This window comes from Mixophyes fleayi, chromosome 2 (assembly GCF_038048845.1).
Source record: "Mixophyes fleayi isolate aMixFle1 chromosome 2, aMixFle1.hap1, whole genome shotgun sequence".
Taxonomy (NCBI): Eukaryota; Metazoa; Chordata; class Amphibia; order Anura; family Limnodynastidae; genus Mixophyes; species Mixophyes fleayi.
Window position 1 is genome coordinate 144,030,268 of NC_134403.1, and position 18,825 is coordinate 144,049,092.

Sequence of the window (18,825 nt, forward strand, 5' to 3'; positions counted from 1 at the left end):
GAGTTCAAGATCTTAATAACTCGAGGATCATTGTGAAGCGAATTAAGTACTTGATCGACAAGGCCAACATACTTTGCTGAATTGCTTGCTTTAGGCTCCTCCTTCATTTTCTCAAGCTGCTTTTCCAATAGTCTAATTAAAGGAATGACTTGGCTCAAACTAGCAGAGTCTGCACTCACCTCACATGTCACAACTTCAAATGGTTTCAGCACCTTGCACAGCACTGAAAGGATTCCCCACTGTGCAAGAGTGAAATACATCCCCCCTCCTTTCCCAATGTCATGGCTTGTGCAATATGCTTGGATGGCTTTGCGCTGTTGCTCCATCCTCTGAAGCATGTACAGGGTGGAATTCCACCGAGTTACCACCTCTTGCTTAAGTTGGTGGCAGGGCAAGTTAAACTGCTCTTGGAGATGCTGTAATCTCCTACATGCTGTGGCTGAATGCCTGAAATGGCCTGAAATTTTACGGGCCACCGAAAGCATCTCCTGCACCTCACGGTTATTTCGTAGGAAGCTCTGCACCACCAAGTTGATGGTGTGAGCAAAACAGGGAATATGTTGGAAATCACCCAGCTGTAATGCACGCACTATATTGTTGGCGTTATCTGAAATGACATACCCTGGGGAGAGTCCGAGTGGTATAAGCCATGCATCAATCACATCTCTCAGTTTGCGTAAAAAATTGTCAGCCGTATGCCTGTTAGTGAAGCCGGTGATACAAAGAGTGGCCTGCCTGTGACAAATGTTACGTAGTGGTGTACATGCTGCTGCTGTTCCTGCTGGTGAAGGTGAATGACCAACCCAGTGGGCTGTCACAGTCATATAGTCTTTGGTTTGGCCACTTCCACTTGTCCACATATCTGTGGTTAAGTGAACAGTGGGCAGAATGGCATTTTTCAGCGCAATCTCTACATTTTTACACACTTTTTGGTATAGTTGTGGAATTGCTTTACGGGAGAAATGGTGTCGCGATGGAATTCTGTAACGCGGACACAAAACCTCAATTAACTGTGAAAAACCAGCTGCGTTTATTGTTGAGATTGGACGCAGATCTAACACTAACATTGCAGCCGTGGCGTCTGATTCGCTTGGCGACTGGGTGACTGCTGTCATATTTGCTTCCCCTCGCAAATGATTGTTTCACAGTTAATTGCTGAAATGTAGGACTGCTCATTTTATTAACCTGCCTCTGGGATGACGATTCACCCCCAGCAGCAGCAACAGCAGCAGCAGCAGGACTAACGCTTTCTTCAGAGGAATCAATAATAGTGCCGGAGTCATCCAGCCTTAAGTGGGATGCCGGGCTAACTCCGAGCGCTACTGAGGATATTGATGAGGATGGTGTGGTGGGTGTATTTTGTAGCCGTCGGTATGTCGGTGAGCGGAGGGTCTTAGCTGATGAGGGAGTGCTTGTATTCTTTTGGGAAGAACTTTCAGCTTTTCCCAAAACTTTGCCATGAACTCTCGTTAAATGGCGTAACATAGACGAGGTTCCAAGATGGTTAAGGTCCCTCCCTCGACTGACTGTGGCTTCACATACACTACAAATGGCTATACAATTGATGTCTGGATTTGGGTAGAAATAATTCCACACATAAGTGGATTTTTTTGTTTTATGCCCAGGCATGACAATGGCCTTTTTCTTGTCACGTGCCAGAACTGCTGCCACTGGTGCAGGACTTACACAAATAACCTCATCAACATCCTTATTAGCGCCCTCGTCGCCTACACAAATCTCCCCCTCATCCTCTTCTAATTCCAAAGTGGCATCCTCAATTTGGGTATCACCGGCTACACTCGGGCTATTAAGGCACACATCAGCAGAATGCTCACGATTAGACATCCCACTGTTGGATGGACTCTCCACAGGGATTGTTGTCATTTGTGAATCAGAGCAAATATTCTCCTGTAATGCCTCACTGTTCTCTTGCAGCTCGGCTTTGACGCGTAACAGTAGTTGTGCACCAATTGTAGGCTGGGTAACTTTTTGGGATCTGCCACTAATAGCCAAAGGTGAAGGCCTCATTCTCTCTTTGCCACTGCGTGTGTAGAATGGCATGCTTGCAATTTTTTTTTTTATCGTCACTTAACTTTTGCTCAGTTACACTTTTTCGCTTCAATACAGTAAATTTTTTTTGGGTTTTTGTTTTTTGCACTAATTTGAAAACACTCTGTTGTTTGACATCACCTTGGCCAGATGACGTACTGGGAACACTAACATCAGGACTGGTGACAGAACCTGGTTGCTCATTCAGATCATATGTGGACTGCTTTTAATCCATTTTGAGCGCAAACCACTGGGGAGTGCTAAAAATTATTTAGTAGATACTGCTGACAAATATGACTTTTGACAGCCAGAAATATTAATGCACAATTAGGGAGGACACCCCAAAAGCACTGAGGAGTGCTAAAAATTATTTAGTAGATACTGCTGACAGATATGACTTTTGACAGCCAGAAATATTAATGCACAATTAGGGAGGACACCCCAAAAGCACTGAGGAGTGCTAAAAATTATTTAGTAGATACTGCTGACAGATATGACTTTTGACAGCCAGAAATATTAATGCACAATTAGGGAGGACACCCCAAAAGCACTGAGTGCTAAAAATTATTTAGTAGATAGTGCTGACAGATATGACTTTTGACAGCCAGAAATATTAATGCACAATTATGGGGGACACCCCAAAAGCGCTGGGGAGTGCCAAATATTAAGAAAAAATAATAAACCTCTATCCTCCTCTCTGCACTAGCGATTTTGGTTAGAGCAATTGCAAGAACAATATTGTATTCTCTGTCCCTGCTCTAACCAGCCTATGACTACACCCTGCTCTCTCCCTCTGTCAAATGGCGATGGATTGCTGTGGAGGCGTGTATTTATAAAGTTGAAGTATCGCGAGAACCGAGCCCCGAGATCCGACGACGTCACGATGACGTTCGGCCTCGATTTGGATTCGGAACGGGCGGGAGAGTACCGAGCTGCGAGCTGCTCAGCTCGGTACTCGGATACCCAAAGTTCGGGTGGGTTCGGTTCTCGGAGAACCGGACCCGCCCATCTCGAATTAAATCACACCTAACCTAAAAAGCAAACCCTTAATTCTGTTTAATGGGAATACAAAGTGTTCATTTGGGAACAGAGTAAAAGTTTATTAAAACAATAAAAAAAATTCCGTTAAAAACTAGTCCCTCTCTCTCCAGCAGCCGAAACCGTGAGGGCAGAGAAAGTGGGACATGCCAGCTATATCAAGAGGACTCCCAATATAAATCATCTAATGCTGATCGGTGCTGGGAATTTGGAGGCCTTGAATATTGTTTTTCACATTTTTGTTTGTTTATCTTTGAAAGGTCAAAAGTACAGTCTGTGCTGAACAATACTGGATCAGGAACTGTAAAACCTAACAGTACCTTTTAATTTTTTTAAATAAAGATATTTTGAACGAGGGGTGTGGGGACTGTGTATACTGTTAAAGTCATGTAAGAGGTGCAGGTGTTTTAGATCTTAGAGAAAAGAGGGATGTAGTGATATCACACAACTACAGGGAGAACACAAAATACTGCTCAGGGCAAGATGGAGGCAGTGTAGTGTACGAGTGCCCCCTCCAGATAAAATACAGAAATAGCATAAAAAAAAATAAAAGTTAGAAGAAACATCTGAAATATATATATATTTTGGTTTTTTTTACCTCAGATTTAGAATTAATTTAAAAGTAATAAAGTGAGTGTTCCTTTAAGGGATGATTAGGATATTAAAACAAAACAATGGCTCTCTATTATATGGTAAGATCGACAAAATGATTAAGTAACGCTTTTTTTTATTTTAGTAGTAATCTGGAAGATGATAAAGGGAAGGCCAGAAATTAGCATTAGTGCGCCTTTACATGATCTTGATGTGACCCCCTTAGAAAATCTACCATACCTGTCTTTCTGATAGTAATTACCTTTCTGTTTTCATTGGTGATGGGGATTTTATCTCCATTCTCCTTTAAATCATGCATTAAAGGATTCCCGAAGAGATCATTTTGAGATATTTGAAAGGTTATCATCATGTCATCTTCAACACTGCCTTCATATTTCAATAGGTCTTTTAAACTTTGGTACAGAACCTGTAAGACAAATCTTTGCAATCATTGGAGGTTCTGTGCTTAGAAAAAAACACGGGGTAAACTGCTGTAATGCCTATCAACCTCACATACAGATGCTAATTCTAAAGTGCTGCAGACTGCCACTTCCTTCTCATTCCTGTAACATATACACAGGGCAGAATCGTACAGTCCCTTTACAGAGACACTAAACTCCAGTGATACATTCTATATTTTATGCTTGTGTGGCACTTCCTACAGTCATAATAAAAGTTATTTCAAGTCTTCACGCAGAATCAATCACAGATAAATATAGGATTAAAAATATCAAGTAGAACACTCAAAACCATAGTATATATGTTTACAGTTAGTTAGTGGGGAAGTATACAGAAAGGTAATACCTAAAACAGTTTGCCCATACACCTTTGCTGCAAATAGTTTCAAACCAATTAAGTATACAGGCAATACTAATGTTCCACTATGGAGCTTAAGTGCACTGTACAATGTATTTTACCTGCATCATAAATAAGGAAATGTATGATATTGCCTTTTAGAAACCATAACACAGTGACACTACTGACAATGTCATCTAAATGCTTTGAAGAATAGAGGGAGGTATGTGTGTATATGAAGGCTAGTATGCTAAAGAGACAGTAGGTGGCTCAGCTTTGGTCATAGAGACATTGTACTTACAGGGTGAGAGTCTGACAGATCACGAAACGTTCCTTTTTTCCCCATCAGCTTCCTATACACGACCATTGGAAAATGCACATCTAGAATGCAATTATTGTATATCGCCAGGCCCAGCACAATTCCAATGAGGGTAAACTGTCCTTCAGTTTCCAATGACGATGGATTGAACCAAAAGAGTTTTGTGGACTCATCGTAGGTAAACATGCCTGCAAATTAATGAGAGGTGAGCTGGGATGCAAATACGTACAGACATATGCAAATTGATTTATACATAAGTGAAAACTCTGTGCAAAAAAAACACAAAACAAAAATAAAACCAATAGTCATTTTAAAAACAATGTATAAATCAAAATGTCACATGTAACTGCAATCACACAAGTCCTATACATTATATGCAATATATGACAGGGGTGCTAAACCTCTGACCAAAACAAGTTCAAATAACAACCCTATAGGTTAAACTAACCCTTTAATATGTTGCTATAAAGATATTTCACACCTAAATTTTGTTTAAAACTTTTGCTGTTTAAACAGAGCAGTTTGTAAAATATGAGGGGGAAAAATGCACAATGACATACCCATCAGCCATTCATTTTGGGGGGTATAGTCATTTATTTAACCACAATGCTCTCTACTTTACATCCTCTTCAGCTTATTGATCTTATCAAGCTCACACTTGTGCTTTGTCTACTGAGATATGACAAAATCAGCTTTAAAGCCTACACTAAGTGAGTATAACTTGCCAGTATGGGAGGATTATGGCTCATGTGTAAACATAATTGCTTATTCCCAGATTGTTTAGTTAAATATCTGGAAGCACTTCACACAAAAGGGAATATATAAATCCCAAAATTACCTGCTAACACAGATATTTGCATTGCAAGAAAGAAGAGTATTTAACTCTCATGCATCTTACAGTGCAGCCCAGGAAACTTCCTTCATTTGAAAGATAACTCCCAACTCATCTCTCACTCAAGATGTATATGACATTGACCATACTACACTAATTCTCTAGGCCACTAGGTGTCGTTTGAAATACTGTTATCTTAAGCGGGGAACACACTAGTCTTTTCAACCAATTAATGTGCCAATCACACAATAAACGCCTGTTCGTTCAGATATTACATTAGTGTGTACGCTCCCAAGATCACGTTTTATCGTACCAAAGCACATTGTATCGTTTCATTTGATTTTATAACCCAACTAAAAATCACTATCAACAATGGAACTTTGTCGGTCATATGTGGAAGTGCGAATGCACTCACGACCAGCAGTGTAGGCAGATCTCTATAGTGTGTGCAGAGTCATGATCTTTTCAGCAGTTGGTTATATCAGATCTGAAGGTAAATCGTGTACGTGTACACATGAATCTGCATGCTCATCAGGACATTCAGTCGTTGGTAAAATGGTTACAGAAATTGCCTCTGAAGTAATTTTCTGTAGTGTGTACCCAGCTTTACCCTTTATTTGGTCAGTCATGCAAGCAAAAAATTTTAATTTTGGTAGGGGACAAAATCAAAATCTACATACTTTAAGAACATCTATTAGCTAACTAACCAATGCAAAGTTCTGTTTATTAAGTCATTACGAATATACAAAAGCAAGATGTCACTAGTAAACAAACATAATAAACATAAAATTATTTACCTATATCAGGGTTAAATATTTCTTCAACAACCAGCTGGAAAAACTCTTTGGAAACTCCCCCTTCATCTACTCCTTGCTCCCCCTCAAACTCCACATACAACTGCTTCTTCAGGTCTGCAGGGTTTTCCATAGCAATCATTTCTAGCTGGAGAGGAAACAAGCATATTACAATACAAGTTTCTGGGATGGGTAAAAAAAAGAAAGCTGAACGTAGTCAGTTCTGTGTCTTCTGACTAGGGGCTGCTAGAGAGCACAGTGAAGGTACATTTACATTAAAATGTGTAAAATATATATATATATATATTTTCTATCTCCCTAGAATTCAGGCAGTTGGTACTGTAAGACTTACAGATATAGTGGGACAAACTCCTAGTTCCACCACAAATTAACTTGCATTTTGGGTACTTTTGTGGAAGATTTTGGGTCACGTAGATGTCCCAAAAGGAGAGTGTATGCAATATTTTCACATGGCTTCTATAGAAGTCTAAGAGATACAATCTGGATTATCCTGCATTCAATGTGGATAACATTTTTAAACATCCTTTATAAAATGCTGAGTAATGTAATACACAAACATAGAAAAACACTCAACACAAAACACAATCATAGAAAACAAGCAGCGCCCTGACTGGATAGGGTAGGCATTTAAGGTGGATTATTCTATCCAAGATGTCTAGATTTTTTAAAAATGGCATGGGACAGGACGCATAAATAAATGTATAGAATGTAAGGAAAACATTAACCAACTGCATCCATTGTGGCAAATTAAGAGGTCTATGGGGTCTCAAATTTAGTAGAATGTTTTTATCTTGCATAAAATGTAAAAGAAAAATCATAGGAAAAGCAAAGAACTGAAGTAACCTAGTATTTGTGTTACCGCTGTGAGCCCAGTTTAGTTTGTTGTTTAAATTCCACACTGTTTTTACAACTCACTTATTTATGTCTGCATATAAACATTTAGTTACATATATTTAGCATATAAATTTAATAAACATTAGGGATACTCATTGTGGATAACTCGCAGAACCCATACATATACTGCCCTTAGCTGAATTGTTTAACACAGACCCAAATCATCATTATAGTATAGCAATCATGCCTGAAAAAATATATATATATATATATATATATATATATATATATATATATATATATATATATATATATATATATATATAAAACAAAAAGGAGTCCTTTACTTTTGCTTCTCCCATCAATTAATTCAATGCTAAAACATGACAGCCAGGGTTAGAGTAGTCTGCTTAATTCTTTTAGCGTACGCATTGTCTCCATCATTAGGCAGCAGATAAAAAATAAATTATCTGCAAATTGTCTTATCAGCTACAGCAAGTGAATATTAATAAAAAGGGGTGTAGTTCCACACTAAAGTTCACAAGTGTTTTGTCTTTGTTTTGTTTTCAAGTAGTGGCGTGGGGTTAAGTTTAATCAGGGAGAATCCCACAGTATATTATCAAACCTTGAAACATTCAGTACATACTAAAGCTGTATATACTGCAGCATGCTAAATTAACACAAAATTGTGTAGCTCCACTACAGATGGGCGATAAGGATTGATGTTCGTTTGAATTTTAATTGCTCCTATCCAAAAACATTAATCTGTTTAGCAGATATTTTCTTTAAAAGTAGAGCAATCTTTAAAATCAGTCTTGTTAATGTTCGTTATATACGCTCCCACACTAGCCTGATATAAGCTACAGTGTTGTCGGAGCAGATGCAGAGAGACACCATACAGATAAGCTCAATATTTCCACAGAATAGGTACAAAGGTAACATGAAGGCCAGACTGATATTCACCAAATCATACTATTTGGTGGTATGACATACTTACTCTGGAGTAAGGTCATCTCTATTGACATCATGTACAACAACATGTTGCTTCAGTTCCTTATGGCCGATACATACTAATACATGTTGTATTACTGAGTGGCTACTAACATGATTGGGCTCCCACATGCAGTCCTTGGACCACCATTACCAGAAATCTGCTGCCAGTCTGCCATGTCAGATAGTAAAGAGAACAGTACGCCATAGAATGGACCTATTCAAGCTGCTCTACTAGCCGGCAATGTATGCACCATAGGATACAAAACACACCTACAGCCATGCATTGTCCTCCTAACAGTATGTCAGAGCTGCTGGACCAAACCCTAGTGTATGTATATGAAGAAATGCCGTGGGTGAATACCTTCCAGATGATTTATCAATTGAGTTACATTATTAAAATAAATGGACAGTAAATACAATATACAATGTAAATGTGATTATTATTTAACAACCACATCAGTGACAAGCACCTGCTGCTTTACTAGTGCGGAGAAAAATATAAAATAGACAATGTAGATAATCTAATATCAGCTAACGTCCTTTTTTATCCCAGATAGGTTAAAATTTCAAAAGCAACATACATATGTTAACTAGATATATTGATGAACCTGAACAGGTTTTTATTAAAAAACAAATCAAACTTACCCTAACTAGAGCATCATCAATGATGTGATCTCGTCGGACTTTGAGTCTCAAGTATGGGTTGAGTTGCTGTCCTTGTACTAAACTGTAAAGAACGGTGATTCTTCGCTCACTGTACATGCGGATTCTGTTGTCATAGTACAGACCCAGATTCTTTGTTACAGCATTCAGGATAAAGGGACATGTCATAAAAGAGAACTTATTTTCAGTTTCTACTTTAAAGAAAGTATAGTCTTTGTCCATTTCAAGAACATCATTTAGTGGTTCGTTAACAAATTCTTCAAAAGGGATGAGAGGTTTCCGGCAATCAATAGTCTTTACACCAAGTTCAGTTTCAAGGGGGTCTACTCGGGGCCCTTTTTTATTTCTACGCTCCTCACCCAGGAGCTCCTGTAGGGTTAGCTCACTGGACTCAGGGATGGGTTCTTCGTCTTCCTCTTCGTTGTGGTCTGTCTCAATCTCTCCCCCAACTACATTTGCATAGTAAACCATTTTCAGGCATTTCGATGCTGCCACAATAGCGTCATCATCATTCACTAGGTTGCGGCTGTTGAACTCATTACTTATGACTTTGTATGTAATCAGTTGTTGAAAAGTTTCCATCATTCGGCGAATCTGCTCGGCGCTGTATTTTGACCACAGTCGAATCAACTTCGCTTGTGCCGGCAACGGCAATTTGCTCATTGCTTTGCAGAACAATGGCAAGGCCATTTCCAGGTATTCTGGACTATGGAGATTACCATTTTCCATCACTATAATGAACAAATTTAGATAGTTGGGGTCTCTTGAATAAACATTATGATAAGTCAAGTCACATTCCACATTGGGAGATAGGTATACAAGTGCATTAAGAAAGGCAGTTTCTATTTTCTCGTTAGAAAGTAACCTGTGGTAGACCCGTCTAACAGCTTCAATGTCTAGAGAGACCTCTTCTGGGCCTAGTTTTGGTATGTTGTTCTCTCCCTGTGCCCCGTCATTTAACCTGGAGGAGGAAGCTGCTGAATCATCTTCCATAGCAGCAGCAGAGGAAGCAGCTTTCTCCTTCTCGTCTTCATCCTTGTCTTCATCTTTTTCTTGTAAGGATTTCAGCTCCTCCTTGGTATGCTGTTTTGCTTTTCGGAAGCTCAGAACCAAGGCTTCAGCACTGGAAAACACTCTCCCAATCACACGAATGAGAGGAGAGTAGTCCTCTCTTTCTCGACATAATTCAAGAATCTCATACACCTTTTCTTCAGACAGGAATGTCACGTCTGAAACAGGATAACAAAGTAAGTGTTCCACAGATATTTGTCATTCTATCCATCTAAATGGACATTAGCCAGAAACCATAATATAAAGGTAAATTACAATCACGCACTCTGGGGTGGGTGATAGGAAAATCATGTGCTGCTTATGTAAGTTGTGAGAAGGGGATTGGTACATAAAATATCAATTACACAGCACACTAGTAAAAGGAAAACAAAACAAAACAAATAAAAAACAAATGAACTCTTCGAAACCATAATAATCAACTTGAACACAAAATACCTGAAACTGCTGATGCAGATATGGGGGAAATTAACTTTTACTGTGAAGACTTTTCTTAGCGCAAATCATTATAGTTATTTGGTGTCACAAAATCGTATTTCATCTATTTGCACTTATAGGGGCTGATTCATTAAGGCACGCAAAACAAAGGTATTTTGCGTTATTTTTGTTTTTTTTTTCTTTTAAACGCTTGTAAATTGACCAACTATTACGAATGCTCTGCTTATACGGTGCGTGAAGTATGCAGGCAGACATTACACTGCAGGACATGTACAATACATATGTGGAATATAAAGTACCAGCAGAACGCACAGAAGAAGAAAAAAGTATTCAATTATTGTCACCTGTTATTTAATAATATAGTCAAAGTTTTTTTGCCCATAAAATACATCTCTCAGGATGTTATTAACGACTACTGTACATTATATTCAGTTCCGCTTGATTGCAAACACATGTTCTAGCATCCATATGCGACCATCATCACTATCTATCGGCACTTACATCTGACCTGTAGCTGGTGCAAGTGACATGACAGAAAAGCACGTACCTTAGAAACGCCCAAAGCTTGAATCTGATGTGGTACGAGTCTGGCACGCCCTTACTGTAAAATGACTACATGCATACACCCCTTCCCCTTCCATGAAATCATAGGCTTAGTGCGTTTCTGGTTCGCACAGAGCAATTTAACGCAAAATAGGGCACATATGGGCATTTGTGTTGCTTAATGAATCAGGCCCATAGTGTCTATAGTTTTTCAAGCCGTGTAATTAAAAACCTTATTTAGAATAGAATACCTTCATTTCGATTACCAGATTTGCACTGCAATTAGCTCACATGCATCACGTGAATCAAATACAGTGCAGGCAGTGTAACTGTGCAGTTCATGTGCGCTCAGTTATTCAGGTAATCTAATAGCCCCAGCCTTCATGCATATTCACTAAAAACATCTGTCTTTACTGCATGGAAACAACAGTCGCTAGCCACCATTATGTACACTGCTAAATATGCAACTTCATCACGTTTCAACAGTGCATAATTATTTTGGCTTAGTAGGGTGTACCCACCAACCAATACTGAGAAGTTACATTCTCAATTATTGTATACCCCTGTCTCCAAGTCAACAGAATGACATGGGAGCAATGTCAATAAAACATTGTATTTGCCAAGAATTCACCCTCTGTAACTGCTAATCCTGTAAATCTGACTGGGAATTTTGAATTCTGCCTTACTGACACATGTGGTTTATTACGCATGAAGATCACAAACTAGATGGCTACAGAAGTCTCCCCCCCTTTTTCATTCTTCTAGATGAAGAGGTAATGAATACATTTTTGGGATGGACATCCTCTTTAATAAACTTGTGTATGTATGTAAACTCATCATTGTGATTAGTGACCATTGAAATGTTACCTTTAAAGTCATCCCTGGGTCCGTGTATTTCCTTCTTGTTCATCTTTCGTTCTGTGCACGGGATGTTATGGGCACTTTTGGAGTTATTCTCTAGATAAGATGAGCTTGTTCCTTTCTTGGAGGGATGAGGATCACAGAGTTTTGCATTAACCTTATATAAGTCGAGGGCCTTAATGGCTGCTGCATTGTTATCCATACGGAGAAAAGTAGGACAGGAAGCACAAAACTCATTCGTGCAGGAATCATTTCCACAGCCCTCAGTTAACTGGTGGTAGTAACGTTCTATTAGATGCTTTGCAGCTGCTCGCTTCCTGTAGCAAACATTCAAACAGGCATGTGGATTAGTACAGCTTTCATATACAAAGCTCACTCAAATTATTAGTAAAGCAGGGGTTAGTCCAGCACTTACATAATAACACACTTTGAGGGGTGAAAGGATTTTGTAACCTAAACCACAGCAGGTTTTACTTTATTTTATTCCTTTTAAAATCGGCTGTTGAGAGATTCCCTAAAGACACATCGGAACTACAGTTACTAAACAAGTACAACTGTTTACTGTATCACATTTTAAACTTTTTTATGAATTCACACACATATAAGCTTTAAAGCTATATTAGATAGTAGCATAAAAACATTATAGAACGTTTCTGCTTTAAACAAAAAGAAATAGGACAAGCGATATCACGAACATTAATTTTGTTGTTATAAACACAGTAATTGCAACTAAATCTTTTTTGCTTTATATACAATGGATGTTTGCGCTGTAACCCACAGTAGCCAGATGTTTGTGTTCATTTTTTTAAACCAGTGATGGGCACCAGGCTGCCTATCTCAACTGTTCTAAACTATACTAAAAATAGAGTAGTTACAAACGGCCTGGTTGCGATGGTTTACAACACTTTTTTGCACTTACCAGAGCATGAAAGTTTCATAATTAGACACAAATGACATACTGTGTATAAACAAAGTAAAAAGGAGATGGGGGACACAAGACCAACATATTCAAATGGTAATCACAAAGCACTCAGCTTAACTAATAATGATATTGCCTACCAGCACTATTACTATACAAAGTTTAGATTATTCAGTTTCCACTACACCCCTATTTAAGGCTGGGCACACACAACAGTGTTTTCAGCCAAGTACCCGGCCAATCATCCGATAAACAACTGTTCAACCAGATATCGCATTAGTGTGTATACTTGCATGATAAGCAATAGTCGCTGCAATCGTCGTTTCATTTCATTAATCGGTAGAACTAAAAATCTCGTTCCAACTGCCCTCCGATCCTGCAGCGTGTATGCACTCACACCACTGTCTGACCAGGGAGAGAGTAGGAACCTATCGCTGTGTCTGTGTTGTTAAATGTAGAGTGCTGCAGGTGGATTAATTCATCTGTTCGTTCCGAGACTGAATATTTAATTTCAAAGTCACAGAAGCTAATGAAATTTATAAGGACATAGTGGAAAAGTCAACTTTTTTTTGTGTGTAAATCAATGTGACAGGAATGACCGACTACACTGCTCTTGGACCAGATGAAGAGCACAGATCTGAAGGTAAATCGTGTATAGTGTGTACACATGACTTGGTGAACTGATGGAACTTCAGTCATTTGTAAAATCATTGTGATAACAAATTGATCGAAAGTTTCTGTACTGTGTACCCAGCCTAATCCTGCCCAAAGTAGAATGTCAAATCTGCTGTTTGTCCACCAAAGGGAAGTATCACTCCCCAGATGGATGTGACTTGCACTATGACATTACTGCCTATAAATCATTGCTTCATTCAGTAATGCACTAGCTTACAAAAAGGGCAACAGATACAGTCCTTCTGACTACTGACAATCACTAAGCTACCATAACTGAAGCCAGGTGCCCATTTATGAAACAGTGATAATAGTCTGACTCTAGCAATCAATAATTATACTTGTTATATAATTAAACGGCAGCTTTATATATCGGGCTAAGATATACATGAAGACGCACTCCATCGTTACATATGCCCCAGCATTCTTTTTGTAGTCTGAAGCCGTGGCGGATTGTGGGACATCCCACAGGTGAATCCTAATTTTATCAGGTTACTATGCAGACAGTAACCACAGCATCTAATCTATTACAGGGTGGCCTCATCTGAAATGCTGCTTAAGACTGGCGTCTGCAAGGAAAGTCATTTTGAATTTTCTAATGCACACGATACACACAACCGTAAAAAGTACATTTAGCTTATCCTGGAAATATTTAACATTTTCAGGTACCCCAACACTAGAGACCCTGAACATCTTGCCTGCTGACACGTATTTTTCTTCAAACGGAGCTTCCACATTGATGAACTGAATCTCCACCAGCTCTGAACTTGTGCAAAATTCAAGTTCTATTGCAGAGTGAAAATGACCATGTGTCCTTTCACAAAGTAAATAATGGCCATGAAAATATTCACTATCCAAGTTCAAAAATTTTGATCTGCAGTTTTTGAATGGCTCTGTTAAACTAGACGCACTGATGTGCCTGCACTGTACTTTGCACAGAACTCCCTCACTGCGCCCAATGGCTTTCTTCCCAAACACCGATATTCCTCTACAAAGCCTACGGACTTTGGCATCACAGTGGAAACTGTGGAGCATAACAAACAGAATTTGCTTTTGTTCGTGAAGGAGGTCAAATGTCTAAAATAGTAAGTGTTGGGTACCCAATATAGATAAGGTGTTATCGATGTATGATGCGCACCTTGTATTGAGGATGGCATCAAGATGAGGGAATCTGAGAGGGCTTACAGAGAAGCAGTGGACGCTGGCTCATTGAACAGTTAAAGCTGAATTAAAGTTTATTATCCTCTAACACAATCGAGCAGCACCTAACACTTAATATTTACAACACAAAACTCAAAGTCAGTAAATATCTTTATCTAGCAGCAATGATGCATTGTTGGCACACAAGTAACAACAGTTAGGATAGTATTATACTTATACTATGCCTACATTGTGAATATGTTTATGTCGAACAAATTATGATGAAACATATCACTTAGAGACAAAACATAGCAAAAATACAGTCGTCCAAATGGTTCATTGTGGCACAAATACAAAAGTGGGTAAATGAAACGGACACAAAGAATTCACATTAGTGGCAGTTCATATTCTGTGGCCAATCACATTTCTCTAATTAGAAAGATTAGATTATGTCCGTTTATGAATTTATGAGATTTACATTGTGTATGAAAGGTTTTGAAGTTACACTTTAAAAAAATCATGCACATAGCAAACACATTGCATATGTACTCTTTAAAGCAAGCTTAGCAACGTCTAAAGACACGCACAACATGGAAACAAGCCAGCAGTTGCTTCTATAAATACACAGTCAAAGAGCACGTGCTTGTTCACTTTAAGTTTTGACTTTTCTAGATGCCCCATCCCCACCACCGAGGTATGCAAAACACTCATGCCCTATTTGTATGTACCACACACTATGGAGCAGGTACATGCCCAGGGAAAATGGTCAACACAGGCAAAATGCTGCACAATTTTGCAATACAGTTGAACGGATAGATTTGGGAGTTAAATAAACAATGCTACATATTTTATTAGGTCACAATTGCAGCTAGGGCAAGTGTGTTATAAAAATAATGGAGAATGAATTTGGTTAATTTGTTAAAAGAACTAATAAGATTATAAAGGTGTATTGTATTACCTGCTATAGTCTAACAAGTGGACACCCACAATAAAGGAGTGATGATTTATAAATGGATACTCCCAACTCTTTCCATTTTTAGGACTCAAACATGGGAGGTCCCATGGCAGAGACCACAACAGGTGGGAGGAATCTGTCCCAGGATTCAGACAGCACTGTGCCACATTCTTGCTGTCAGCCATGGGAAATGATCCAAGGCACCTCTGGAGGGCATTCTCTAATGCTGCGGGGGCACCCTAGCAGGCTACCTTACAGTACTGCTGCTAGTTGGGAGGATTAAGCCTACTGTCTTAAAATAAAGAATGTGTTTTGTCACAAGTACATGTCACCTTAATAGCAAGAACAAATAACATGCACTACCAAAAGCGCAGCATGATACTGCACACTAAAGCAGCAGCATCCTGGAGGAAGAGGTCTACATCCATACCCCTTTTTCTCCCACAAACAGTTAAGGAGGATGATGGGCTCATTGCACTGGTTAAATTTAATAAAGCACCTGTACTGTTTAATACAATGAAAAAAAAAGTTCTACTTTCCTCTAACAATAAACATTGAATAACTCAACCCCCTCTGTGGCATCTCACTAAGAGACTTAAGTCTACAACAATACTTCCACCCTAACAGCGCAGAGCCGACCTTTTCTAAACCTCTAACATGGATTTACAGGTTAGGACACCTCTGTCCAGGCATGTAAGGAGTGTATTCATCATTAATCATACGCATCTTTTTGAAAGTTTGCCACAATTTTACATCCTGTACTTACACATAAAACTTTAGTCGCACAATTGCGATCTCAAGATACGTTCAACCCAAATCACAAAGTATCTATGTCAGCCATAGAAACAAATATACTTATGCCCAACTATAGCAGAGATATAGCTTGACAGTGTTCTAAAATGTGACAGTCACATTACCCTATCTGTGCACAATATGATGTAAAGAAGTGTCATATATACAAGAGAGAACAGTGATAATGACAAATAAAAAATCTGGACAGCCATAATATAGCTGCATCGCTAATTAATGTCGTACTATGCACTCAGACAGTTTGATAAGTTAATAGCCAATCAGCAGCAGCTAGACAGTGCTACTGGTATCAGCATCACATATCTTTACATTAGGACTCCAGTACCGGCAGGAGATAGGCTTCTTAGGAAGCCTATCTAGGTATATATCCAAGTCTCATTAGGTTACATCTCCAGTGGAGCATGCTACACCTTCGTCTACACACCGTTACTGTAATCAACTTGCACTTGTCACCCCCGTTACAACTCTCCAGGTGTAAAGGTCTACAAGTCTAAGATATGATCTAATCTAAATACGGGGCACATGTGCTATATGGAAATGCACATATGGGCTTACAGCAGCAATGAGGGCCTTAATGTGTCAGCACGTTGTGTGGGCCAGTTTAGGCATTTTTATTTGTCACCCATGTTTACAGAATTGTGTATTTTTAACTGATTTATCAATTTCAGTAATCATACTTACATTCGGCTATTTTCTATGTTTTCTGAAATTGTATCTCCTGGTGATCTGTAAAATATAAACATCATTGCTTTTTTATAGAACACAAATGGGTAACAATAACAAAACAAATTAACAAGTTTTAAAAAAACAAAATCAAATGAAAAAACACGATTTGCACCTACGGCAATGAACCAGTGCAACGTTTATTCCAAGTCTTAACTTGTTTATTTGTAAACAGAAAAAACTGTGTCTCCGATATATGACACAACAATAAAGGATCAATAATGAAGAAACCCATTATCATACTGACAATCTAGCAGTTACTTTACTTGTGGAATCACTTTGTAACATGTTCTGCATGTAATGATACTGTAACAAAGTAACCATTTGGCATTTTACAGGCTTATAAAAAAAATATTTTTTCTTTCTTTAAGTCTATGCAGCTACATATGTGAAAAATATAAAACATTTCTGATGCAAGCTGTTTCCAGTTCATGCATCGTATCATTTTCTACACCAAATCACACATCCACATTTGATCAGAACATATGAAACGCACATGGCATGTACGTAAAATCTGTCCATCCAGGAGGAGGGCCCTTGACATTATTAAAATGGGTCTAGACAGTAAACACAATAATAAACAGTTCTGTTTTAAATGTTTAAATATTGCATTATATTATAATATCTGAAATGCCCCTCATTATGCCTGGCCCAGCTGCTCAAGTTTTACCGGAATCTAACCTCCACGTTGTATGCCTCTGTTCTTTCATCCAAGCAAAGTGGTTAAAACACTTTTATATCGTTTTTACAGGGCAGGTGGACACAAAAGAAATACAGGCAAAAAGGACAATTTTTATTCCTCAAAACCTTTGTGAAGATTCTAATGCTGTCCACCCATAAATATACTACATTCTCATCAGCAGGACCAAAAGCAAAAACATTGAATGTCAACGACAACGGATCAAACATCCAAGGCAAGACCATAATCAGTTTTGCCACTACCGTTTGCCTTGATTTGAGCAGGTGCACCTAGATTTCCGCCATAGGGCACATGTTTGCGGAGAAAGATGGAGAAGTCTGTACAGGCAGAGGGATGGAAGTGACTTTGGCAATGTTAGGGTGCTCCATGCAAAATATGGACTGGGTGCCCTAGTCAAAAACAAAAATTACTTTTTATAGAGGGTGATTATTGAAATGAGATAAAAGGGTGGTGAATGTAATTTTGGGGGCATTCCTAGCTCTGTGGAGGGTCACACTGCCTTCTACCTTCCACTAAATTACTTTAAACACTGCTACAGCGCACCTCAACATAATCAGGTGTTGTCCTATACTTTTAATGGTACCCATTGTTTGCCTCCATTCTGAGAAAAGCAATTAAAACTTCAAACATACAAAAACAGTCCAAGCTGCAAGTTTCCAGCGGGTTTGAAAATTGGAGATGTTGCCTATAACAACCAATCAGATTCTAACTGTCATTTTGTACAAATGTTCTAAATAAAGGATAGCTAGAATCTGATTGGCTGCTATAGGCAACATCTGTACTTTTCAATTCCACCAGAAGCTCGCAGCTTAATACATTTACACCCAGATGTACACTCATGATTCATTTAAGCCACAAATGAGGCTAAACCAAGCTGTAGTTTAGGAGAACAACTGAAAAGGTTTTTGTGTGTGGAAGAGGTGTACTAAAGTGATAGGTTTGATTTGATGTGACATTTACACCAAAACAGTTCCTTAAAGCTTAATTTGAAACAGAATATATTAAAAATGTAGATCATGCACATTAACCTAAACCTGTCTGTATACAATCTGTTACAGAAGTCTGAA

The 18,825-nt window shown here is 38.6% G+C and overlaps 1 protein-coding gene across 3 annotated transcripts in view; it reads right to left on the minus strand.

Annotated features, from left to right (window-relative positions):
• Positions 1 to 18,825, minus strand: part of UBE3A (ubiquitin protein ligase E3A) — a 41,874-nt gene that overhangs the window by 13,743 nt on the left and 9,306 nt on the right. Inside the window, exons 2-7 of one of the 3 annotated variants that reach the window (XM_075200124.1) lie at positions 17,017 to 17,061; positions 11,846 to 12,156; positions 8,912 to 10,158; positions 6,422 to 6,566; positions 4,775 to 4,980; positions 3,941 to 4,105 (exon numbers count right to left, since the gene is read on the minus strand). In XM_075200124.1, coding sequence (XP_075056225.1) covers positions 3,941 to 4,105; positions 4,775 to 4,980; positions 6,422 to 6,566; positions 8,912 to 10,158; positions 11,846 to 12,156; positions 17,017 to 17,061 — 2,119 coding nt within the window. Of the gene's footprint in view, positions 1 to 3,940; positions 4,106 to 4,774; positions 4,981 to 6,421; positions 6,567 to 8,911; positions 10,159 to 11,845; positions 12,157 to 12,254; positions 12,322 to 17,016; positions 17,062 to 18,825 lie in introns of those variants that run through there. The other 2 variants (XM_075200126.1, XM_075200125.1) reach the window with 2 other exon arrangements.